Source organism: Pristiophorus japonicus, chromosome 17, assembly GCF_044704955.1.
Source record: "Pristiophorus japonicus isolate sPriJap1 chromosome 17, sPriJap1.hap1, whole genome shotgun sequence".
NCBI classification, from domain to species: Eukaryota; Metazoa; Chordata; class Chondrichthyes; family Pristiophoridae; genus Pristiophorus; species Pristiophorus japonicus.
Window position 1 is genome coordinate 44,861,564 of NC_091993.1, and position 27,060 is coordinate 44,888,623.

Below are 27,060 nucleotides of genomic sequence, written 5' to 3' on the forward strand. Positions count from 1 at the left end.
TAAACAACAGCTAAATACAATAGATCTTTAGAGGAATAGAGAAAGTTAAGAGGCAAAATTAAAAAGGATATTAGGAATTTAAGAGCGAGTACGAGAAATTCTTGGCCGGTAAAATTAATGAAAACCCTAAGATGTTCTATAAATATATTAAGAGTAATAGGATAACTAAAGAAAGGGTAGGGCCTGTTGGTGAGCATGAGGGTAATCTTTGTGTGGAGGCAGAAGATGTTGGTAGGGTTCTTAACGAATACTTTGCATCTGTTTTCACAAAGGAAAGGGCCAATGCAGATACTGTTAGCGAGGAGGAGTGTGATATTCTGGATGAAATAAATACAGTGAGAGAGGATGTATTAAGGGGTTTAGTAGCTTTGAAAGTAGATAAGTCCCCAGGTCCGGATGATATGCATCCCAGGCTGTTGAGCAAAGTAAAAGAGGAAATAGCAGAGGCCTTGACCATCATTTTCCAGTCCTCTTTGGATCTGGACATGGTGCCGGAGGATTGGAGGACTGCTAATGTAGTACCCTTGTTTAAGAAAGGAGAAAGGGATAGGCCGAGTAATTACAGTCCTCTCAGCCTAACCTCAGTGGTGGGAAAATTATTGGAAAAAGTCCTGAAAGACAGGATAAATCTACATTTGGAAAAGCAAGGATTAATTAGGGACAGTCAGCATGGATTTGTTAAGGGAAGATCGTATTTGACTAACCTGATTGAATTTTTTGACGAGGTAACCAAGAGGGTCAATGAGGGTAGTGCGTACGATGTCGTCTTTATGGACTTTAGCAAGGTTTTGATAAGGTCCCATATGGTACACTGGTTATGAAGGTTAAAGCCCATGGGATACAGGGCAAAGTGGCAAGTTGGATTCAAAATTGGCTTGGAGGTAGGAAGCAAAGGGTAATGATTGCTGGATGTTTTTGTGACTGGAAGGATGTTTCCAGTGGGGTTCTGCAGGGCTCAGTACTGGGTCCTTTGCTTTTTGTGGTATATATCAATGATTTAGATTTGAATATAGGGAGTATAATTAAGAAGTTTGCAGACGAGACTAAAATTGGCTGCGTGGTTGATAATGAAGAGGAAAGTATACAATTTTGAGCACCTCGGTAGCAGCCCGGGCCGCTGCGTAACTAGCAATGATGTCACCGCCATGAGCGGTGACCCCTTTCTGCCAGAGCCACACGAGGCTGCCGCAAGCGATGTCAGTGCCAGCTTCGCGGGTTGCGATCCGGGCCGACCTCCACTCGCGGGGTGGAAGTTTAAGGGGAGGACTTTTCTGTAACGAGGTGCTCAAAATTGTATACGCTAAATAATGCTGAACCAAAGTCTTGTACAGATTCAGAATTGTCCCCTTTGCTTTTGGATGTTCTATGCTTTGGAATGAAAACCAACCATTTAATTTTCCGTTCCTATGGCCTTATCTACTTGCGTCGTTACCTTAAACAGCCCGTTTATCTGCACACCAAGGCCCTCTTCTGCTTTTAAATTCTTATCTTTTAAAATGTATTTCCTTTCTCTGGTCTTATTTCCTAAATCTATTATTTCACATTTATCCACGTTGAATGAGGCTTTCACAATCCTCATCACAATTTCAATTTGTCAGAAAATTTCAGTATTGTTCCCTTAATTCTTCAGTCCAGATTATTGATGTAGAATTATAAATAAAGAGCAGCACAACACAGACCCCCATGGGGCATCACTCAACCTACCCTCCCAGTCTGCGGAATGTCCTTTTTTGCCTACCCTGTGTGTTTGTCTGTCTCTCAGTGCCGCATGTCTTGCCACCTAATACCTTGCCTGCTACTAAGTATTCACGGAGCATCTTAACATTAAATTCTGTCTAAAATTGCCAGCTTGCAAGTTACTTAATTCAAAGGATAATTTTACAAGGTGCTTTAGAAATAGACTGAAAACATCTTCATAGAAATATATAGAAGTTACAAGACGGAAACAGGCTATACAGCCCAACCAATTCATTTTGACATTTATTCTCCACACAAGCAAATAGTCCTAGTCACGTGTAACCGCCCTGTTCACATCTCCCTTCTAGGTCTTTTCATTCGTCCACCTATCCAGTCTAATCCTGACATAGTTTCTGCCTCAACCACTGACCCTTGGAGTGAATCCCACAGCCTCACAGCTCTCTGCCCTCAGTATCTATGGCCCCTCATTATCTACAGCCCCTCAGTATCTATGGCCCTTCATTCTTAAGCCCTCAACGACGAGAAACAGTCTGCTTCTCTCTTCCCTGTCCCATACTTATATAATTATAAACACTTGTATCACATCACCCTTTAATCTGCATTGTTTTTAACCCCCCCCCCCCTAATTTTTTGAAGTCTTTTGTATTTTCTCATACCAGGCCGCACCCTAGTGAATCTGTACTGTACCCTCTCTAAAGCCTCACTATCCATCCAGAGCCCATTACTGCACACAGTACTCTAACTGAGCTCTCTCAGGTTTTAAATGGCTCATCCTGACCTCTTGGTTCTTATATTCTATACCTTCTGATAAAACTTGGGTTGATAAGACTGTAAAACAGCTAATGGAATTCGGAGTTGCTGCCTTGAATGTCCTGTGACCCTTTTCCCCCAAATCGCTCTGCTCTCCCACCACACCGAGCCTGCTCCCATCCGCAGCCTAATTACTGCTGTTATTTTCTTCGACCAAAATTCAGCACCTCGCACTTGGTAACAGTGAATCCCGCCTGCCACTTTTAGCCCATTTGCAAGTCTCATCAATATCCCTTTGTGGCTTCTATTTTGGTATCATCTGCAAATTTCGACACCACTGGTAGCTTCATTCTTAATTAAAGACTCTAAAATTATCCCTGGCACAGATGTTTAACTGGCTGACCTGTAATTACCCGGATTAGTTCTGTCTCCTTTTTAAAAAAACAAAATGTGTACTATATTGGCCAGGTCAATTCCCCATTCTCCAGCTCATATCCACATTGTGTGGAGCCCTGAAATAACATGTCTCCGGTCTCGACAAATTCCTCTTACATCTCCCTCGGCATTCCTCCACCATCTCACTCGCACAATCTCACTCCTCATCGTCTGAAAATCTGCCCGAATCCAATCTATTATTTTTATACTGATTCTTTCCCTTTCCAGTTGGACCTTAAACTTATCATATTGTGGTCACTATTCCCAAGGTGCTCACCCACATTTTGCTCATGGACCCGATCAATCTAAGGGAGTGCTGCACTGTCAGAGGTGCTGTCTTTCGCATGAGACGTCTGTCCCCTCCGGTGGATGTAAAAGTCCTATGGCATTCGAAGAAGGGTGCCCACTATTTATTCCTTAAGCAACATTACTAAAACAGATTACCTGGTCGTTGTCACTTCTATTTGCGGGAGCTGGCTGCGTGAAAATTATCTGCTGCGATTCCTACATTACAACACTGACTACACTTCCAAAAGTACTTAATTAGCTGTAAAATGTTTTGGGATGTCCTGAGGTTGTGAAAGGGTGAAAGGTGCTGTATTAATGGAAGTCTTTCTATTCGATGGCCCAGTTTATTTCCGGTACTGGCCATGCTGAGGAGAGGGGGTGGTGGTGGGAGTGTGGGTGGCGGGTGGGGGCGGGGTGTGAAGGAACAAACAGGGGGTCAATCACGTAGCGTCTGGACTGGTGGGGCTGCTTCAGCATCAGCTGCGCACCCTGTGGTGACTAGCGGAGCCGGTGAGAGGGAGTGTGGAGGATGGGATCTCTGGATAAATGGAGGTTCCTCCATACCCTATGAGGGAGAGGAGGCACTGCTCTCTGGAAGCAGAGGGGACGCAGCCCCGAAAGGAAGGGAAGCGAGCTCCTCCACCTGAGACCGTGGCCCTCTTGGTTGACCCAGGCTGTTCTGTGGGGGGTGAGGGGGCATTTGTGCAGGAATACCTGTACGTTGAGGATCGCGGTGGTACGCTGCCGAGTTTTATCCCCGCTAAATGCACGGTCTGAATTACGGCAGGATGCTCTTCGCCCTCAAACGCAGGGATCTCCGCTCCGGCTGCCTGCTTTTAACTGGGATGGAGGTCTGGGTTTTAGCTGCTTCCGGCAGAAGCTCTCTCCAGACTGAGGCAACAATGACACAGACCCGCAGTCCCCAACTATGCGGCGAGCAGAGGGGAGTGCCCTGGCTGAGAAGGTTACCAGAGTCAGGGACTCGGCGCTTGGCGGCAGAATAGGGTGGGTATCACCCGAGGCGTTGGCTGCCCGAGTGTCCTGGCGTAACGTCCAGCTTGTAGCTAAAGCCATCCGTGAGCCTGCTGAGTGTATTGAGGAGATTCAAGCACGCGGGACGTTTCCATCCCATTTCACCTCCGTTCCGATGAAGGTGTTCATCGAACCCCCAAATCCCCTACGGGGCTCTAGACCCTCAAATCTGCCTCGGGGCTCGAGACTCCCAAACCCCCCCTCGGGGCTCGAGACCCTCAAATCCCCCTCGGGGCTTGAGACCCCCAAACCCCCCCCCTTGGGGCTCGAGACCCTCAAATTCCCCTCGGGGCTCAACACCCCCAAACCCCCCCCTTGGGGCTCGAAACCCCCAAATCCCCTACGGGGCTCGAGACCCTCAAATCCCCCTCGGGGCTCAAGACCCCCAAACCCCCCCTCGGGGCTCGAGACCCTCAAATTCCCCTCGGGGCTCGAGACCCCCAAACCCCCCTTGGGGCACACTCTCCTTCACAGTTGATAACTTTACAAATAATTATTAAATATGTATTTGTTGAAGTTTATTTTGCCTCCTCATGATTACTTTGAATTCATTAGATCAGTCCACTGGAAATGATTCGTTCCCCAGCAGATGGCAGTACATTACAAATGTTAGCAAATTGATGCTGGAGTTGGTGGATCACTGTTCCTTTGGCAGAATGGGCACTGCACTTTACACCAGAATATTGACATAAAGAGCAATTGGCAATGAGAGACATTAATGCCCAATGAGGTACTACACTCCCGTCAATCAGTCCCTCAAAGGACCTTTACTGCATGCCCAAGAACACAATGTAATCTTCAGGAACCTGGAACCAATTCGAACATTTAATTTTATGGGTATAAAACCTGTCGAACACCAGGGAGACGCAGAATTTTGGTATTTTCACAGGTGAATGAATCCCGGTTTCACTCGGTGGCGGGGAGTTTCCTCGGATCGGTTCCTGCTCTGTCGCTGTAACTGCCGCAGCTTCAGTCGCATCTCCGAGGAAATTCCAGGGCATTTAGTTGTTGCTTGTAACACTGCAAATGCTCCAAGTCACTTCACAAATGGGGGCACAGGCAGCGAGCAGGGGATAGAAAGAAATAACTTGTATTTATACAGCACCGCTCACGGCTTCAGGACATCCCAAAGCACTTTACAGCCAATGAAGTCATCATCATCATCATAGACAGTCCCTCGAGTCGAGGATGACTTGCTTCCACGTCAAAGAGTTCACAGGTGTTTCAATGAAGGACCCAAAATTTCACGTCCGAACTAAATCTTGAAGTGTGGGCGATGGCTTATATTCACTGGAATTTAGAAGAATGAGAGGGGATCTCATAGAAACATATAAAATTTTGACGGGATTGGACAGGTTAGATGCAGGAAGAATGTTCCCGATGTTGGGAAAGTCCAGAACCAGGGGTTACAGTAAGGATAAGGGATAAGCCATTTAGGACCGAGATGAGGAGAAACTTCTTCACTCAGAGAATTGTGAACCTGTGGAATTCTCTACCACAGAAAGTTGTTCATTAGATATATTCAAAAGGGAGATAGATGTGGTCCTTCCGGCTAAAGGGGTCAAGGGGTATGGAGAGAAAGAAGGAATGGGGTACTGAAGTTGCATGATCAGCCATGATCATATTGAATGGTGGTGCAGGCTCGAAGGGCCGAATGGCCTACTCCTGCACCTATTTTCTATGTTTCTATGCCTGTGCATGGATTTTTTTAATGTGGTGGCCGTTGCACGCCAGCCACCACACGGGCTTGAAAGAGCTAGGTCTTGGTCCAGTGGCACGGATTAACCAAGACGACCGGAGATCAGCTCTGCTGCACGGGCCTAGTGCGCACACATATTACAGTGTGGACTGGCCCGTGCTGCCCCTGGGCCTTCGCCTCTTCTAGGCCCTGAACTCGGGCCCCTCCTGGGCCCGATCACATCCCTCTACAATCTCTCGCCGCTGAATGAAGCCAATGAAGTACTTGTAAAGTGTAGTTACTGTTGTAATGTAGGAAATGCAGCAGCCAATTTGCGCATAGCAAGCTCCCACAAGCAGCAACTTGATGATGACTAGATCATTTATTTTAGTGATGTTGCTTGATGGATAAATATTGGCAAGGCCACCGAGGATAACTCCCCTGCTCTTCTTCCAATTATGCCGTGGGATCTTTTACGTCCACCTGAGAGAGCAGACAGGGGCTCGGTTCAACATCTCATCTGAAAGACACCTCTGACAGTGCTGTACTCCCTATGTACGACACTGGAGTGACAGCCTAGATTATGTGCTTAAGTCTCAGGAGTATGACTTGAGCCCACAACCTTCTGACTCGGCTGACAGTGGGACTAATTGGATATCTCTTTGAAAGCGCTTGCACAGGCTTGTTGGGCCGAATGGCTTCCTTCTATGCTGTACGATTCTGTGAAATAAATCTTCTTTGCGAGCAATTTGTTTGGGACAAAGATTGTGTTACTGAGGGGTACTGATGCCAGGGCCAGGCAGAGAGGGCAAATGTTTTGATGTTGACCTTCGGCATTGTGGAGTCACTCAGGACTATTTGATCATCTGAGTCTGTACCCAACCTTAAAACTACCAATCACATGCCCAATCAGGAATTATTCATCTGAGCCGTAGTGGGTTTTGCTGTGAATCTATATCATATCCCATGACTAACCTTTAGTCTTACTTAAGGCTGATCAGATGTTGTTTCGGCTCACAAGAATCTCTATTTTATACATTTTATGTAAGATATTGTAGCTCTTTCACTATTATAGAAATGTAAAAAATGTCTTCTGTGACTGCTTTCTGTGATTTAATCCACATCGCTGCCGAGTGTGCAGAAGGCCACTTCAAAGTGGGGGGGACAGGGAGGGGGGGTTTGAAAGTGTAGTGAGTGACTGCGATGTAGGATTTATCACCAGCTGCCAACACTTGGGTTGTCTGGTTTCTGCTCTTGTCCCAACTTGGAGGAAGATGCTCTCCAGTTGTGGGCAGTTTTGCTGTCACTGATTCTAAATTTGAGTTTTGAAACCCTGACTATTATTGCAAGAAGGCAAGGCCGAGGCAGGTAAGGAGTTACACGGTCGTGTAGTAGTGGGGAAGAAAGAGTTAGAGTATGAGATGTTGTGAATCTTGATTTAAGTGCAGCGAGGATGGAGCATGGATGAGAAACATATGGAATGCTGTATCTGCAGTTTGGGAGGGTCGCGAGAGGAACGTTCAGAGTTGCACTGACTGCAGTTCTACTGATAAAAGAGGGGACAAGAGAGAGAGAGATGGCAACTGAGTATTCGGAGGCCAATAGTGGAACAGGGATTACTTACAAGCTCTTGTATCCAGCCCCGGAGAGCAAGAAAGATAACCAAAGTTATCCTTTTCAGCTACTGGAAACGCACAAATCTGAGGCCTTGGTCTCCCTCGCCTGCTGCCACCTCCAGTTTAGCCCAGCGATGCATGTCGATCAACTCCACATTCACCTTCCTCCCCCACCAACAATTTCTTTCCCTCTCCAACATCACCAGCCCGTATCTGTCCCCCTCCACTGCCGAAACCATAATCCATGTCGATGCTTCTCTAACGCCCTCCTTCCTGGCCTCCCCACTTCTACCGTTTGTAATCTACAAGAGATTATCATTATTAGACTCATGGACACATCTACACTGAGGTCTGCATCGCTTCCCCCCTGTGCCTTGTCTACTTATTTCCCCCTCCCCTTTCCTATCCCCATGCCATTTTCCCCCCTCCTCTCCTCCCTCCATCCTTCCCTTTCTCCCTTGCCCGGTCTTGTTTCCTCCTCTCCTGCCTCCTCCGTTGGCTCGACTCCCTTTGTGCAACAACGCACGAGACCAGCTGGTGCCATATTCCCTGGCAATGATTGGAGCAGGTTTCTGATGGTGCGCTGTGCAGCAAAGCATCGCTGGCTGATTTCCCCACGCACTAATCCAGGGCCACTGAGGCCAATCGTAGTCCCCATAACCACCACACTGGTTGAGACCAGGTTACTGTGCACTGGCCGGGGATGGAGTCTGGGCCGTTCCTGCTCGGTCTGGGTCAGTACCACACCATTTATGCTGTTATGTTTTTATTTGAGTGAGTTAATTTTACTCTGATTCCTCTATGGTATAATTTTAATTAACTATTGGCTGAATTCAGACACTGAAATAATGAAGTGCTCGGAGACAGAAAGAAGCAGTAAGCTGAAAGCTTTATTAAAAAATCTGATGCACACAAGCGCCTGGACTGATTATAAATTGCTTCACCCCCACACTTGTTTCATGTTCATTGTCCCCACTGTACCTACAGGTGTGAGAATCATCCTCCGAAGCCCTGGCCTGGCCCGATAAATGGTAGAACTGCACATAGTGAAAGCTATTCCCTACATTTAAAAACCAATAGTATATGCTGTTGTGTCCCACTTGTTCATGGCTTTCGGTTTTTGATACCGAGAGAGAACGTGCATTTGTCATGAGCTCTACCACTACAGTATCAATTCTCCGACCTGCCCTCTCTCCATGAAAAGCTCCCACCTGAATTTGCCCGTAATGTTTTGTACTTCCCAAGTATCCATCTCCTTCTTAAACGCCACGATTGACATATCCTTGCCTTTGAGAGCTGTGCGCTAACATCCTCACAACTTGTGTGAAGACATTTTCCTGCACTCGCTTTATCCAGCTTCTGTCCCTTTGTTCTGGATTCCCTATCTACCCCGTCATTTCCCTTTATTACTTTGAACATCTCGATCTGATAATTCCTTAACCTCCTCATCTCCAGGGAACAATAGTATCTCATTATGGCTCAGTCCCTTCATCGCCTTCCATTCTGGTGAACTGTCGCTGAAGTATAAGAGTAAAGGGGGCTGAAATTGTCTCTTTTCTTAAGGCACTGTTAACACCGGAAATTGGTGGCCACACTGCGGAGTGCAATGGCCGCCGACTTTTCGTGTAATGGCCGCCATTATCAAAATTCCGCACCTGCAGTATCCCGGTGGTGACCCGCTCCACTGCTGCGAGCCGTCCTGAGTGCGCCATCAGAGTGCGCACCGCCAATGTTCCCCGCCCCCCGACGGTGAAATTCCGCTGAGAAATTCTTCCTCCTGCCAGGCGGTGCCAAAAGCTGCTTTTTCCCGGCGGTGCAGCAAGGCTGTGGCCTTCTGAAACGGCGGTGCGGCTCCCGTTAAAGGGGAGGGCGCACTGCCACCGCCGCCATGTTGGTTTCTGTCGGCCGACTGCCATGTCGGGCTGACAATTATGCCCCCGGGTTCGGCCGGGCTGCCAACAGGCAGTCTGGCACCCCCTCACCCCCTCTTGGATGCCAGGCCGCTGGCCCGGGCGAAACCCTCCCTGGTGGCCCAGCGGGCCGAAGTTTTAAAATCGCGCAGGCCCTCCCCTTTAAGTGAAGGGGAGAGTTGTGGTGACACGGCGCCGTGATGATGTCGTCAGCGTTACGCTGCTGACTGACAGCGGCGGTCTCTACACCCGCCCCTCTCGTGTGCTCACCGCCGTATATCCGCCCCCGTTATGACCGACTTCTGATCCACCTGAAAAACAAAGCCAAAGAGCGAAATTTCGCTCAAGAGGCCACCTCAACCACCGCGGTGGTGAAAACACTACAAACGGGGTGGGAGCACCCCATTTCCAGCGGTGGCCAATTTCAGTTCCAAGATGTTTTACTGCAATTATATCGGGCCCTTATGAGACCACACCTGGAGTATTGTGTACAGTTCTAGTCTCCTTACCTAAGGAAGGATATACTTGCCATAGAGGGAATGCAACAAAGGTTCAGCAGACTGATTCCTGGGATGGGGGGGATTGCTCTATGAGGAGAGATTGCATAGACTAGGCCTATATTCTCTAGAGAGGTGATCTCATTGAAACATACAAAATTCTTACAGGGCTTGACTGGGTGGATGCAGGGAGGATGTTTCCCCCCGGGCTGGGGAGTCTAGAACCAGGTGTCATAGTCTCAGGATAAGGGGTCGGCCATTTGGGACTGAGATGAGGAGAAATTTCTTCACTCAGAGGGTGGTGAATCTTTGGAATTCTCTGCCACAGAGGGTAGTGGAGACTCAGTCTTTGAGTATATTCAAGGCTGAAATCGATAGAATTTTGGATATTAAGGGAATCAAGAGATATGGGGACAGTGCAGGAAAGTGGAGTTAAGATAGAAGATCAGCAATGATCTTATTGAATGGCGGAGCAGGGTCGAGGGGCCGGATGGCCGACTCCTGCTCCTATTTCTTATGTTCTTCCAAGGCCATTGATCATCCTTATAAGGTGAGGCGTTCAAAACTAAATGCAATTTAGTTAAACTTTCATCAGGTGTTGATAACATTTGAATTAAAGCAAGTAATTTGCCATTTTAGATTTGATGATTACTTGTGATTGTGTTTTTGCTTCTCTGCTCTCCAGCCCACGATTTTCTCTTCCTTTCACTCACAGTTACAGTCTCCAATGATCTCCTTGTCTCTCTCTTTGTCAACCTCTCTTAGTCCTTTTCTCTGTCTAGTCCTCTTTCTCGGCCTCTATGTCTTGGTTTCTTCCTCTCCAAGTCTTAGTCGGGAACTATCTGCTAACTGGATGGGTTGCTGGAGCACGTTCTGTAACAGTGCAAATATTAAGCTTTTCCAATGCATAAACTCTCCTGAAATCAGCTGTGATTCCCAGAGACGACCGTGGTAGATTTTTCTCTTTAGTGCCGGGGCATATGAGCTTGGTGGGACGCAAGCTCTTATCGTTAAATCGGGCACAAGTTGCTCATGGCGATGGTCAGAAAATATTGAGCAGTTTGTGCCTGATTGTGATACTGTAATGGCTTCTGCTCCGCCAAGATCTTGGATCCCAGCACTGAAGTGAAAAATCGACCTTTTCAGCCCACTAATTACCATTAAGGAGCCAGCAAAAATCCCTGGAAGCTGATTGATCCACCCTGGCTCCAGAGATTTCCAACAGCAAGCTTGACCCACACTTCATCTCCCTTGTGAAGATCCAGAATCACATTCTTGCTCGCGAGCTGGGAACTGTCATGTGGCAGCACACTGTGGATCACAGCAACCACCTCACCATTCATCATCAGCAGCACGTCTGTCTGCATCCCTCTGCCCGGCAGTGAGGTGTAACTGAAAAAGTACAGCCCGCACATGGTGCTCGTGAACTTGCCGCTCTCATTGCTGTACGCGTTGCCACGATTCACATTGACCACATCGAAAACAATGGGGTCCTCTGGAACGAGCACGTGCTTCATTGAGGAACGATGCACATCAAACACCACAGCCGAGTCTGAAAAAATACAACAGGTAGATTCAATACGTTAACATGGTATGTTTCATATCTTTTATTCCAAATTGAGAAAGGTGAAGATTAACGTGCAGGGCCGAGCCCAGCTTGTAAACGGGCAGAGAAAATATCAATAGTGTCGATCGGAAGTGTTGCAAAGTGTCGAGGCGGGGTGTAACGTGTCGGGGGGGGTGGTGGGGTTAGTGTCGGGGGGGTTAGTGTCCGGGGGGGAGGGTTAGCGTCGGGGGGGTGGGGAGTTAGTGTCGGGGGGGATAGTGTCGGGGAGGGGTTAGTGTTGGGAGGCGGGGGGAGTTAGTGTCAGGGGAGGGGTTAGTGTCAGGGGAGGATGGGTTCGTATCAGGGGAGGGGGGGTTCGTGTCGGGGGGGTTAGTGTCGGAGGGGGGGGGTTAGCGTCGGGGGGGAGGGTTAGCATCGGGGTGGAGGGTTAGTGTCGGGGTGGAGGGTTAGTGTCGGGGGGAGGGGTCAGTGTCAGGGGAGTGGGGGTTAGTGTCGGGGAGGGGTTAGTGTCGGGGGAGGAGGGGTCAGTGTCAAGGGAGTGGGGGTTAGTGTCGGGAGGGGAAGTTAGTGTCGGGGAGGGGTCAGTGTCAGGGGAGGAGGGGTCAGTGTCAGGGGAGGAGGGGTCAGTGTCAGGGGAGTGGGGGTTAGTGTCGGGGAGGGGTTAGTGTCAGGGGAGGGGGAGTTAGTGTCGGGGAGGGGTTAGTGTCAGGGGAGGGTTTAGTGTCGGGTTGGGTTAGTGTCGGGGGGTGGTGGGGGGTTAGTGTCGGTCATGTAAGTGTAAGTTAAGGTAAGCCATTTCTGAACCATTTTTCTTAACTTAAGGGTTGAAGTTCCTTTGAGTCTTTACTAGGTTTCTCAATTGCTGCTCTCCTGTTCTGAGACCCTGAATAGGGGAAATGTTAGTTTTTTTCCCCCTCTCAGTTTCCCCTCATCTAAAGGTGCTGCCTTTACTAGGCTTTAGATGCATGGCACTGACTCCTTGACCCCCCCTCCACCGCATGCACAGCCCCTTACTGGGGCACTAGTGCTGGACAATGGAACTGTTCCAATTTCAGGTACCTAGGATCAGCATCAAGCACTTCCAGATCGTGCACAGCACAGTTTGGTGCAGATTAAATCTCCCACCAAACTTGGCTGCAACAAAACACCTCCGTCCCAATCTCACATCCCCCTCTACTGACTCCAGTGTAAAATTTCCTCTCACTTTTCCCACCAGCCACCTGGGCTCTGTCTGATTGACGTCACCAGTTTTGTGCCTGTGGGTTGAGCCCACTGGGAACTGGGTCGAGACTGATCAAACCCATCTCACAGCTCAGCACACACACTCATGGGAGTCTTTTATCCTATCTGTGTGGGCTGGAGTTAAACCCAGAGGTGAAAGGCTCGTGTCTTTGCCATTGTACCACCTAGTAACCTATTCTGGTGGGTGCAGATACTCAACTGTCGAAGGATGTGACAGCAGGCTCTAAATCTGCCCTCGCCTGACATCTGCACCTCCCAGCAGGAGTCAGTGGATAGCGATCAGAGACAGGAACCCAGGCTGATTTTCCTCGCTCCCATCCCAACCTAGACATCCTGTGGCCAATGTAAGCACCCCTTACTGCTAGTTACACCAGGTCTGCATGTTTCAGTACCACACTGGGTAGTCCATGTCACCCATTGAGTCACTCGGAATTTGTTAATGCTTCTACACACCATCATTTTTGTTCCTATTGTTTTTAGTTGAAACAGTTGACATTCTCTATCTGGTAAAATCTTGCTTTCAGAAGTGTTGACTCACCCTGCCTCCCAGTATATGCAGCTCCCAGCCTGGCTCTCGCCTCGGAGAGCAATTTCAGTGGATTCTGCTGGCCCATTTCTTCATCAGCTGCTCCCTGGAACCAATTGAAAAGTTGGAGTAAAACATTTCACATTTGTTCGTTCCTGATACCACACAGAGCCCTTACCTCGAAACAGAGCGGGTGTCCTGGTGTGCTGGCCAATATTTATCCCTCAAGCAATATAATTAAAAACAAATTATTTGGTCATTATCACATTGCTGTTTGCTGCGCGCAAATTGCCTGCCGCGTTTCCTACATTGCAACAGTGACTACACTTCAAAAGTACTTCATTGGCTGTAAAGCGCTTTGAGATGTCCTGAGGCTGTGAACAGCACACTATAAATACAAATTCTTTTTTACTATCCCCTGCTCTCGTTGTCCGGCCCCCATTTGTGAAGTGCCTTGGAGCATTTGCTGTGTTACAAGCAACAGTTCAATGCAAGTACTTAATTGGCTATAAATTGCTTTGGGATGTCCTGAAAGGTGCTTTAAATGCAAGTATTTCTTTTTACCAAAGGGTCAGGCTTTTCAAGATCCTAACACTGGGAGGAATAGGAGAGAGTGTGTGGGAAAGAAAGGGCATAAAGCCTTTCCGCATGCCATGTACCATCTACCCCACATAAATCTTTTACACATAATTACGTGGAGTCTCCCACTTACCGGCTTCCACACACCGTGGACCATCTACCCGATAAAGGACACTACCCAGCTTCTCCAGCCCTAACTCTTTCCAACTTTTGGTGGTGTCCTGAACTGCGGGTTGTTGGTCACCACCTGGATTTCTCAGTTAAATAAAATGGACCAAGCTGCTTTGTCATGGAAGCTGTCCAACCTACTTCACATGAGGAAAGGTTCTGTAAATTATCTCCCATCCACCCAAAGATAAATCAACCAAAGCTCCAGGCTATTATGTCTAAATAACCATCCTACATTATATATCTTTGAGCAGCTGCAATCTTCATGTTTCTTCCGTGGTAGCATCAGTTCAAAAGCCATCGAGCAAGAATTTCCTCGTGAGCTTTTGGGCGTAAAGCATCGCACTGGTGAGTATGGGTTAGGGGGGGTGAGTTTATGTGGGAAAATTCAGTGTGAACGTTGTACACCCAAAACACTGCACCGCCAACTTTTCATCCATTAAAGTAAATGGACAGCAAACTCGGGCGCCTGATCCTCATTGTCCGATTTTCCTATATACCCTCCACTCATGCAAAGCTTTACACCCAAACACTAAAGGGGAACATCATGTTCCTCGAAGCATTCGAACAACTCCTTCTGTATTTAACCTTCTAACTTTCAGTCCCCTTCCTAACCAGATATTCATCCAGCAGCTTCATAAAGATATTAATTAACAAAAAATATTATCAGTGCTGCTCCATCTACCCACTATTGGACGGGGCAAGAAATTGCATGAGAAGGATCGAGGGTGGGTATTTTGAGGAAGGGTTGATGACGGCAATTTTGAAAGTGAGGGGGAGAGTACATGAGGAGAGAGAACCATTTACAATGTTGCCTAACATAGGGAAATTGGGTGGTCAGCAGCTTAGTGGGAATAGGACAGAGGGAGTAGGTGTGAGTCCTGCGGACATGAGGGGAGACTGGAACACTAAAGGAAGAGTTGGTTTTAGGGCTAGTGCCGAAGACGGGAGAGGCAGCTGAACAGATGGTCTCAACGTAGTGACAAAGCAGTCCATGAGCTCCTCGCACCTGTTGGAAGTGAGGGTGGAGGAGGCGGAGAGGAGAGGAGAGGGGTTTGGGGAGAGGTGGCTGGCAGTGTAGAAAAGAAACTGCGGTTATCTCTGCTCTCCGGGATGATTTTGTTTTTAACCAGGGGCTGTTGCATAGGGAAGTGATGTTGGAAAGAGTAAGGGACTGTGGGTGGTGAGGGACACGAGGAGGAGTAGAGGTCACGTGGGATGGCAATAGTGAGGGGATGGCTGTGAATTTGGGTAGGGCAGTGAAATCAGAGGGAAAGGAAGGTGGTGGTGGGTATTGTCGATTGAAATCACCGCAGGTGAGGAGCTGTGCAGATGCTGGGGGAGGAAAGGAGAGAGAATATCTCGCCCTCGGGTTTGCCAGACATAAACCCATTTGCCTAAGTCCGTGGGCTGATAACTAAGCAAAAAGCTAGCAGGAAATGATCTGATTAATGCTATTGGCTTTGCAACTAAAATAAAAATATTTTAAGATAGAAAAGGGAGAGATATTTGATAAACTAATCACATTTAGAGAGGATAAAAACCCCTGGTCGGATGCATATTAAAAGTTAGGGTTGAGATAGCAGAGACACAATTCCGTATTTATAAAAATTCAGTAGAAAAGGGAATAGAGCCAGAGGACTGGTGGACAGCTGATGTGATTCCGATATTTAAAAAGGGAGATGGAACTATAATAAAGACAAAGAATGCTGGCAATCTCAGCAGGTCAGGCAGCATCTGTGGAGAGAAAGTTGAGTTAACGTTTCGGGTCGATGATCCTTCGTCAGAACCTGTTAGCTTAATGTCAGTGACAGGAAAGTTAATGGAATCTTTGCTCAAAGATGTAACAGAAACTGAAAACATAATAAAGAACAGTAGCACAGATTTCAAAAGGGAAGGTCGTGCTTCACCAACCTTATCGAAGAGTAGGCAAGTGTAGTGCAGTGGATGTAATATATTTGAATTTTCAAAAGGGCTGTGATAAGGTACCGCAAGATGAAGGTAAGACCATGTGGAGTTAGGGGACAAGTAGCAGAATGGATAGCAAGCTGGCTACAAAACAGAAAACAGAGAGTAGGGGTTAAGGGTACTTACTTAGACTGGCAAAGGGTGGGCAGTGGTGTTCCACAGGGATTGCCTTTTACATAAACACCATTTACTGTTCACCATTTACAGAACAATTGGGAAGTACAATTTCAAAATTTGCGGATGACACCAAAGTGGGAGGTATAATTAATACTGAGGACGACTGCGACATAATACAAGAAGACATTAATAAACTTGCAGAATGGGCATGTAATTGGCAAATGATCTTCAATATAGATAGGTGTGAGGTAGTGCATTTTGGTAGGAAGAATAAGTAGGTCACGTATTCCTTGGATGGTGTCTAAATGGTGTCGAGAAGTAGAGCGATCTGGGGGCACAGATACACACATCACTAAAGTGACAACGCAGGTTAATAAGGCCATAAAACAAAGCACCGGGGTTCATTTCGAGAGGGACAGAATTGAAAAGCAAAGAAGTTATGCTAACCTTGTATAGTACCTGGTATTTGACCACACTTGGAGTACTGTGCACAGTTCTGGCCTCCATATTATAAAAAGGATAGAGAGGCACTGGAGAAGATGTAAAAAGATTTACAAGGGTGAGACTAGAACCGAGAGGCTGTATCTATCAGGAAAGACTGAACAGAGAAGAGAGAAATCTGAGTGGTGACCTGATACAAGGTTATGAAAGCGTTTGATAGGGTAGACATGGAGAAGATGTTTTCATTTGTGGAGGAGACCAAAACTACGGGCCATAACTATAAGATAGTCACTAATAAATCCTATAGAGAATTCAGGAGAAAGGTCTTCACCCAGAGAGTGGCGAGAATGTGGAACTTGCTGCTACATGGAGTGGTTGAGGTGAATAGCATCGATGCCTTTAGGGTGATAAGATAAATGCATGAGGGAGAAAGGGATAGAAGGATGTGCTGATAGGGTGGGGGGAGGCTGGTGTGGAACATAAACACTGGCACAGTGGGGCCAAATGGCCTGTTTCTGGGCTGTAAATACTGCGTAAATGTTTTCTGACTCGGTTGACCATTCACAGAACAAAGCAAGCAATAAAGGTTCCAATTAACACAGTAAGATATGAAGAATCCCTTTCAATCCCAGCCAGTTTGAGATTCTTGGTGATCCTGTATATTCATCTACACCAGAAGTTGCAACAAGAGAAATTTAAAGTAACCTCCCTGCTCTTGTAATTAGATATTAAAATAAAATACAGATTTTCTTACAATGTGAAATGTGATGAAAGTCCCTGTTTGCCACAAGGGCCATCTGGGTGAGGGCAAAAGATCAGCCTGGTTTCTGACTTTGATGACTAGTTCGGCCACAGCTAGAGTACTGCGTGCAGTTCTGGTCACCACATTACAGGAAAGATGTGATTGCACCAGAGAGAGTACAGAGGAGATTTACGAGGATGTTGCCTGGACTAGAGAATTTTAGCCATGAGGAAAGATTGGATATGCTGGGTTTGTTTTCTTTGGAATGAGGAGGATGAGGTGCATAAAATTATGAGGGGCCTAGATAGAGTGGCTAGGAAGGACCTATTTCCCTTAGTAGAGGGGTCAACAACCAGGGGGCATAGATTTAAAATAATTGGTAGGTGGTTTAGAGGGGATTTGAGGTGAAATGTTTTCACCCAGAGGGAGGTGGGGATCTGGAACTCACTGCCTGAAAGGGTGGTAGAGGCTGAAACCCTCACCGCATTTAAAAAATACTTGAATGTGCACTTGAAGTGTCGTAATCTACAGGGCTATGGACCAAGAACTGGAAAGTGGGATTAGGCTGGATAGCTCTTTGTCGGCCGGCCCGGACACGATGGGCCGAAATGGCCTCCTTCCGTGCTGTAAATTTCTATGATTTTATGATTAAACAGTGACTCCCTGTGGAGCAATGTAGGCATATGGACATCGGGTAAGGACACAATCGAGCTCGGCTGTGATGCCCCCATGACCTGACACTCACTGCCTGAGCCCACACACGGGTGAGTCCCAGAGGGCGGCTGGTATCATGGCAACATACCCAGCACCTTTAGGACAGAAGGGAGGACATTTCAAAATTTAGTGGACATTTTCTTTGCACTCATTGTGGATGCATATCAGGAAATTGGACACCTGATCCAGTGATATTCATTCCATCAATTGTAATGGATAGAACGTGACATATGGACACTTGTGGGAGAAAGGAAGGGAGAGAAATGGGAGACACAGAGAAGAGCGACAGAAGGATAGACCGAGAGAGGAACAGGAGGAAAGAGGCAAGGAGGGAGGCACAAAGAGAGAGAGATAGACACAATAGGCCCAAGTTTCCACAAGAAAAAAAACGGGCGCCCCTCCGAGCTTTCTCGCCCGTTTTTCGCGCCTAAAACGGCGCCTAAAAAAATCTTCGGTAGTCTGCACCTACTTACAGGTCCTCTGGCCCTTGGCGCAGTCAGCACGAGCTGTGGGGGCGTGGAGCCAGGTCCCGGCGCTGAAAACAGTGCCGGGACCTCTGCACATGCGCGCTACAGTCGGCACGCAAGTGCAGTAGCTCCAGGCGCCGAACTGTGTGGGAGGGGCCCGAAGCACGCAGCCCTGGCCCAATGGCATCACTGGGGCTCCTCCCACGGCCAGCTCCTGCTCCCCGCCTGACCAGACCCGACACTCGCTCTCCCCCCTCCCCCCGCCCCGAGACCCGCTCCCTCCCCCCGCACCGACCCGAGACCCGCTCCCCCCCCCTCCCCCGACTGACCTGACCCGCGCTCCTGTTCCCCGACCCGACGCCCCCCCTCTCTCTCTCTCCCTCCCTCCCCCCCACTCCCTCCCCTCTCTCTCTCCCTCCCTCCCCTCTCTCTCTCCCTCCCCCCCCCCTCTCTCCCTCCCTCCCCTCTCTCTCTCCCTCCCCTCTCTCTCTCTCTCCCTCCCTACCCTCTCTCTCTCCCTCCCTACCCTCTCTCTCTCCCTCCCTCCCCTCTCTCTCCCCCTCCCGCCCCTCTCTCTCTCTCTCCCTCCCTCCCCTCTCTCTCTCTCTCTCTCTCCCTCCCTCCCCCCCTCCCCTCTCTCTCTCTCTCCCCTCCCCCCTCCCCTCTCTCTCTCCCCTCCCCTCTCTCTCTCTCCCTCCCTCCCCCTCTCTCCCTCCCTCCCTCTCTCTCTCTCTCTCTCTCTTTCCCCCTCCCGCTCAGCGGCACGAACGGCTGCAGAATTCTCCCTGGCTGAAGCACTTTCACACAGGTAGGAAGATGGTTTATTTAATCTTTTCGTGGCTTATAAATGTTTATTCAGGATGGATTTATTTGTATAATATTTGTAGAAGTATAAATAAGGATTTATTGTCGAATTTAATGAGTTCCCTCCCCACTCCCCCCCCCCCCCCCCACCTCGTTCTGGACGCCTAATTTGTAACTTGCGACTGATTTTTTAATGTGTAGAACAGGTTTTTTCAGTTCTACAAAAATCTTCACTGGCTCCATTCTACTTTAGTTTGGAGTACATTTTCACTGTGGAAACTTTCAAATCAGGCGTCAGTGGCCGGACACGCCCCCTTTTGAAGAAAAAATTCTGTTCTAAACGAGAACTGTTCTACCTGACTAAAACTGCAGAAAAAAAAATGTGGAGAATTGCGATTTCTAAAATAGTCCGTTCTCCACCAGTTGCTCCTAAAAATCAGGCGCGAATCATGTGGAAACATGAGTGAGAGAAGGGACAGAGACACAGAGAGGAGGAGATACAAAGAGAGACAGAAAGAAATTGTGGGAGAGGGAGAGCCAGCAAAAGAGAAAGGAGGTGGGAGAGAGACACTGCAAGAGGGTGAGACAGAAAAACAAGGAGAGGCAAAAAACTGAGATTCAGAGAGAGGGAATGAAAAGAAAGAAAAACAGAGGGAGGGACAAAGAGAGATAGACAGATACAAAGAGAGACCGAGAGGGAAAGAGTACGAGAATGTGACGGCAGGGAGAGACAGAGAGAGAAAGAACCATTTGGTGCACGACAGAAGGAGAACTAAAGTATAAGAAATACAGACACATATAATTAATGTTCCATCCTTACCAGAAAATCTTCCAGATCATTTTCCAAAGCGCTAGTCCGATGGATGCAGTGAAGCAGGATCATGCACAGCAAATTCCTCTGAAATAAAATAAACAAAAATTTTAAAATTAGACAGAAGGAACGGTATGTGTAAAACATTGGTACAGTCATTGGAACTTGCACCAACCAATCCAAAGGAATCCATTCCTAGTGTCTTTAGGATAACACCTGCTTTCTCTCCCAACTTCTTGCTCAACTTGGCTTTGTTGACACTCTGCTTGATCTCCAGGTCTTATGGTTTATAACTTTGTATTTCTGTATCGCACTGTTTTCTTATACTGTCAGAGAGGGGGGTTGTCCCATTCTGACAAGGTCTTGCCCCTTCCTTCAAATTAAAAAAAAAGTCATGCCAGCAGCAACCCAGCACCCAATGTCATTCATGGTCTTGATAAACACAAGTGTGAAAACCAAAATGTGTTATGCACATCCCTGACAACTCGAGGTGCTGTCTCCAATGGCAACCAAGGGTCATCCGGGAAAGAGTGAGTCATTTTCACCTCATACATGCACACATACATCATTGTATCACAATCACACTATCGCACCCATCCTGAGGCCTTGTTTCATAATCCTTCGCTCAACTATAGCTTCCAGTTTCTCTGTCAGAACCATTCTTGTCCCTCATTATCTTTTCAATACTACTATTGCTCCTCTGAACTCTCCTCACTTGTTCCTCCTAAGTTCCAATTACCTCATCCCACATACTCTTTCTCCTCCCTGCATGCTCACTGTGCTGAAATCCTGGCTCGTCACACTATCTCCGACTCTTAATTCATGCTTTCCCTGGACCTCAGAACTGTGGAACTTTTTACCTTCCTCAATCTCCTCTTCCCCCTACAGCCTTTCAAAACCCAAATATTGTGAATGCAAATCTGTGCTTGATCAAACTCATCTTCTCTCCTACTCTTTTCAGCCTTGGTGATGCTCAAATTCTTCTGTTATTTTTAATTGTATGGACTAACCCATTCATCTCTTGATTTCTCTGTGCTCTGTTTCAGTCATGAGTATATCTGGGGACTTGTGAATGCATTTACTTGTGCAGTACAGCATATTGGAATCAGATCAACATGCTTCTCCTCATGACTAAAGCCTTGATTCCCTGGCATCTTCTTAAAGAAAGAAAGACTTCCATTTGAAAAGCGGCTTTTACAACCTCAGGATGTCCCAAAGTGCTTTACAGCCAGGACGCCGGGGAGAACTCCCCTGCTCTTGTTCAATATAGTGCCATGGGATCCACCAGAGTGGGCAGATGGGGGCCTCGGTTTAACGTCTCAGCCGAAAGATGGATCTTAACGAATCTCTTCTACACCCTTTCCATGGCCTTAACATCCTTGCTAAAATAAGCTGCCAAAACTGGACACATTGGGCTAGAAATTCCCCAGCCTGTCGTTATTTGATAAATAATATAATTTTTGTGAAAAAATAAGAGTAAAAATTTTGCCATTTTTTAACGAGGTAAATTTGGCCACAAAATACGCGTGTCGTTAAAAAAACAGCGTTGCATGAGGATTCGAGGCGGAAGCTGCGATCTCGCCAACTTTAGCCCGAGGCCTATCAACGGCAAAAATACAGGCCCTGGGAGGGAAGAAAATACACAAAAAAATTGCAAAAAAAAATCACAAAACATTTACAAGACCCTTAAGAATTTTGCGGTGCGATATTTTTTCGCATTGCATCTTGCCAATCTGCTTTTGGCCAATGTTTCGAAACCGCCATTCGTAACCTTTGGGAAATTTTGTGAAGTTTGTTTTAACAACAAAAGAGCTCTTTTAGCGTGAAAAAATCGTGTTAAAACGTGCGATGGGCTGGTGAATTTTGAGCCCAACTGGGAAATAACCTATGATTTATACAAATTTAGCTTTATCTCTGTGTTTGTGCTCTATACCAGGGGTTCTCAACTTTCTTGCTTTTGAGGCCTCCCTCCTGTGTTATAACAGTTCCACGGACCCCCTGTAACACAATGCAAATATTTTTCTCGATAAAAATGAGTTATACAATTGAATAGATATATTTATTATTTTTGTTTTACTCAATGTGACTAGAAGATTGATCGCATAACCTCCAGTGCGGTTCTGAGGGATTGTTGTATTGCGAAAGGTTGGAGACTAGAGACAAGAAGTGAATGACAAGCTCATGTGTTCTGCCAACAGGGTGAAGGAGGTCTTAAAGCCTTCCTTAATATGCACCGTTGGACACACTGGTGTTACTGAATGAAGATATGCTTCTCTATACAGATAGATTGGTGGATTTCAATGCACTGCTGTTTCGGGTCTAATTAACTTAAGGTAGCAGGGAATTCAGGCAACAATCTTAAGATATGCATCAAGTTCTATCATGGGTGTGAACGAATCCCACAATGCTTGTGATATTTAGAGTCATATTTTTGAATGAGCAAAACTACCTCTAATATATATACAGTTGTTAAGTCGTTTTATGACACAGATGATTTAAAACCGATTCAATGCCAAGATTGTGTTAAGGTAGCTGATCTCAGCCTGGGTGGCACTTGGGGTGAGATGATTAGCTTCAGCAACCCCTGTATGAAGGTCAGTTGAGACCTGCTATGCAGCCGTGGTCAAATAGGTGCTGACACACGCTGTCTAGGTTCACATATGAAAAATGCATACTTGAATGAAGTTTCAGAGGGCAACTGATATCTAAGAACCATAATGGGCTCGACAGGCCGAACGGCCTCCTTCTGTGCTGTAACCATTTTATAATTCTATAACAATGCAAGAAGTCAACATCTTGGGCAAGGGAAATTCTAATCATGTAACCCTACCCCCTTTAATCGTTAACAGGAAATTAGATTTAATTTTATTTTTCCACGACAGTACCATCAAGCCCAAAACAAACTGACCCAGGATGTGACCCGCAGCAGGCCTTGAAGCCCAGCATTACTGGCACCCACCGGAGTGAGTGGGTGGGTGGGCGTGAAGAAGAAGCTCTCCTTTGGTGACTCTCTTCTTACTGCTGGTTATTTATTATTCACTAGCTGCTGCTCCTTACCCAATGAATTGAGGAAATCCGCCATCTTTTTGATGCTGCTGATGATAACCTCAGTGTACTCCTTGTCAGCCCAGGCCTGATGTGTCTCTCTGCACCGGATCGCCCTGCCCCACCGTGTCTAGAGCATGACCTCTCCCCACCCCACCCCACCTGTAATCGCTGTGCTGATTGGCTTCACATCACATCAATGGCAAACATTTAAAGATCACATGGATGAACTTCAACAATTGTACATCCCTGTCTGGAGTAAAAATAAAACGGGAAAGGTGGCTCAACCGTGGCTAACAAGGGAAATTAAAGATAGTGTTAAAGCCAAGGAAAAGGCATATAAATTGGCTAAAAAAAGCAACAAACCTGAAGACTGGGAGAAATTTAGAATTCAACAGAGGAGGACTAAGGGTTTAATTAAGAGGGGGAAAATAGAGTACGAGAGGAAGCTAGCAGGGAACATAAAAACTGACTGCAAAAGCATTTACAAATATGTCAAGAGAAAAAGATTAGTGAAGACAAACGTAGGTCCCTTGCTGTCCGATTCAGGTGAATTTATAATGGGGAACAAAGAAATGGCAGATCAATTGAACCACAATTGAACCACTACTTCGGCCGATAAATCTTCAGGGCCTGATAGTCTGCATCCCAGAGTACTTAAGGAAGTGGCCCGAGAAATAGTCGATGCATTGGTGGTCATTTTCCAACATTCTATAGACTCTTGAACAGTTCTATGGATTGGAGGGTAGCTAATGTAACTCCATTTTTTTAAAAAAGGAGGGAGAGAAAAACAGGGAATTATCGACCGGTTAGCCTGACATCGGTAGTGGAGAAAATGTTGGAATCAATTATTAAAGATGTAATAGCAGCACATTTGGAAAGCAGTGACAGGATCGGTCCAAGTCAGCATGGATTTATGAAAGGGAAATCATGCTTGACAAATCTTCAGGAATTTTCTGAGGATGTAACTAGTAGAGTGGACAAGGGAGAACCAGTGGATGTGTATTTGGACTTTCAAAAGGCTTTTGACAAGGTCCCACACAAGAGATTGGTGTGCAAAATTGAAGCACATGGTATTGGGGGTAATATATTGATGTGAATAGAGAACTGGTTGGCAGACAGCAAGCAAAGAGTAGGAATAAACGGGTCCTTTTCAGAATGGCAGGCAGTGACTAGTGGGGTACCGCAAGGTTCAGTGCTGGGACCCCAGTTATTTACAATATACATTAATGATTTAGACGAAGGAATTGAATGTAATTTCTCCAAGTTTGCAGATGATACTAAGCTGGAGTGTGAGCTGTGAGGAGGATGCTAAGGGGCTGCTGGGTGACTTGGACAGGTTAGGTGAGTGGGCAAATGCATGGCAGATGCAGTGTAATGTAGATAAATGTGAGGTTATCCACTTTGGTGGCAAAAACACGAAGACAGGATATTATCTGAATGGTGACAGATTAGCAAAAGGGGAGGTTCAATGAGACCTGGGTGTCATGGTACATCAGTCATTGAAAGTTGGCATACAGGTACAGCAGGCGGTGAAGAAGGCAAATGGTATGTTGGCCTTCATAGCTACGGGTTTTGAGTACAGGAGCAGGGAGGTCTTACTGCAATTGTACAGGGCCTTGGTGAGGCCACACGTTGAATATTGTGTACAGTTTTGGTCTCCTAATCTGAGGAAGGACGTTCTTGCTATTGAGGGAGTGCAGCGAAGGCTCACCAGACTGATTCCCGGATGGCAGGACTGACATTGAGCACTTGGGTTCGAAAGTCTGCCATGGACGCCTGTGCAGCCCTCATCAAACTGCAGCCTTCACTGAGCAGTGAGACTGAGCTGATTAGCATCTGTTTGAATCGTGTCTTCAGTTTGCCAGATTGAGAGAGCAGCACTGCCAACCAAAGTACAAACATGGACATGGCAGAGAGACAGAAGCTTCACACCGACACAATGGCCTCTGTGCAGGATCTCCTGAAACAATATTTACTTTTGGATCTGTCTCCTGATGGGCTTCATTCTGTATTTAAAACCATGGAGACTGAGATCCAATCCACACGGGACCATGAGCGAGAAAAGGCAGTGGAGAGCACTTTACAGCTGGTGACATTTTACCTGGAGAAACTGCAAGTTAGCAATAAGGTGCCATCCCATAACTTGGTGAGGATTATTGGATGTGTGGGGCTTCAATGTGCAGATCCATCGCATGTTGTAAGGGAGGCAGCCATTAAAAGCTTGTATGGATTGCTTCATATCCAGTTACACCTTGAAGGCTTTCCAGTGGGTCATCAAGATAAGGAAATGGAGCATCTGAAAGCCATCAAAAGCGGATTAAAGCAATTTACCAGTCAGGCCCTCTTTCAAACGTGCACTGCTGTCGGTAACGTTTTATCCAAGTGCATAGCCCATGAGCAGTTGAACACTCTACTCTTCACGGTCTTTAAAGGGCTGACAGACAAGCACCGGAACATTTCCTGCACAGCTTCTATTGTGACAAATGTCCTCGTTACAACACGTGGAGCCACCCTTGCAGACGTTTGGGGAACAATCAAAGTATTGAGCCGTCACTTGCGTTCAATTACTGAGCCGCGGGTGAGAAATGCAGTGACGCATTCAATCTCCATTCTGGCCTCACACCATCTGCCAGCAGTTTTGTCCGCTCTCCTCACTTACCCCATTCCATTTGATGGATATATTTGTGACATATGGCGATCCCTCCTGACACGTAATGCATTAGCACCGGCCAAATTCTTACTGAACAACATCAAATCATTGTATGATGACGGCAGATATTGCCATGTCACAGATACAAAAGATTCAGCAACTCAGCAGTCTTTAGCTGTCCTCTGTGCTCTTCGTTATGTGGTATGTGAGCCTGACTCAGGGCACGTGATAAACATTCTCTACCACCAGTTAGTCAGCACCCTTCTGGTTCATCTCGGCTTCAGTGTCTGGGTTCGCTTTCCGACCAACTTTCTGACAATTCCAAAGGCTGGGAACACCTTCGGCCCTGCTCTAAGACTGAATGATGCCGACGCTTGCCATGACTCAGCTGAGATTCTTCGAGCTGCCCTGTCACAGGGAAAGGGAGATGATCGCATCATGAGAGAAATGGGAGGTTGGGATCTCATCGGGAGTGATCCTGTGCGGGGCATCGGGGGATGGTGGAGGGGAGTGATCCCGGGGGGGCATCGGGGAGGGGGAGGGGGTGGGGAGTGTAAGGATCGCAGGCCCGGATTTGAGGCGGGGGAAGAATCGGTTGCCTCGTGGGATAATCGGAAAGTTCGGGGGAGGGGGGGGATTTGTAGGCCTCATGGGTGTAAGGGGCGGGGGGTTGTGTTGTGGTCTCTATGAGGTGGTCAGGCTCCCTTCTGACCAACTTGAGCGGTTTCGAATCGCTCCCCCTCCCTTGATTCTGAACTCTGGATTTATTTGGGGGGTGTGACAATCGTGCAGAGGACACTGGTTTGATGCAAAGAACTTTGGTTTTATTACAGTCAAGGTAATCGAGGCTTATTACTCTTGTAAGAAAATACACGGTCAAACTTACAATCACTCTAATAAAGAACAGTACAAGGAAAGGTACAAGGTCAAACTTATAATCACTCAGATAAAATACCATACATGACACATTCAAAGGGGGGTTGCAGTAAAATTATACCTCCCACCTCCCAATACCTAATTCTAGCTAGGTTAGACTCCAGGGGAGGGACCTATGCTTACCAATCCTTTTGATAGTTAATGGTAGATGGTGATGTTGTTCCTTCCTTCAGGACTTCAAGACTTCGAGGCTGGAGAAGTTAATTTTACAACTGTCATGTTGGTTTCTCTCTTTGTCTTGATGAGGTAGTAGCGACCACCTTTCTCCCCCCTCTCTCTCTTTGTCTTCTCATCTCTCTTCTCTCTCCTCCCTCTCCTCTCTAACCTCTGTTGAAAACAGTGGCCAGTTATACGATTTCAGTGTTCTAATCTTGCC

General features: G+C 47.0%; 2 protein-coding genes across 4 annotated transcripts in view; one reads left to right on the top strand and one right to left on the bottom strand.

Moving 5' to 3' along the window:
* Positions 1 to 27,060, top strand: part of mthfs (5,10-methenyltetrahydrofolate synthetase (5-formyltetrahydrofolate cyclo-ligase)) — a 149,227-nt gene that overhangs the window by 57,436 nt on the left and 64,731 nt on the right. The window lies entirely within an intron of this gene.
* Positions 8,369 to 25,354, bottom strand: LOC139227725 (complement C1q-like protein 2). The gene is made up of 4 exons (XM_070858701.1): positions 25,200 to 25,354; positions 20,060 to 20,137; positions 13,252 to 13,345; positions 8,369 to 11,456 (listed from the first exon to the last, which is right to left on the bottom strand). Exons 1-4 carry the CDS (start codon positions 25,335 to 25,337, stop codon positions 11,065 to 11,067), a joined length of 702 nt encoding a protein of 233 aa, XP_070714802.1. The 5' UTR covers positions 25,338 to 25,354; the 3' UTR covers positions 8,369 to 11,064.

What these genes read in the sequence shown, in the direction of transcription:
- LOC139227725 (XM_070858701.1), bottom strand. Translation starts at nt 25,337, where the DNA reads ATGAAGCAATCCATACAAGCTTTTAATGGCTGCCTCCCTTACAACATG. An exon ending in CTAACTTGCAGTTTCTCCAG is followed by an intron (nt 20,138 to 25,199) that starts GTAAAATGTCAC and finishes ATTTTATTTCAG; the next exon opens with AGGAATTTGCTGTGCATGAT. An exon ending in ATGATCTGGAAGATTTTCTG is followed by an intron (nt 13,346 to 20,059) that starts GTAAGGATGGAA and finishes AATTGGTTCCAG; the next exon opens with GGAGCAGCTGATGAAGAAAT.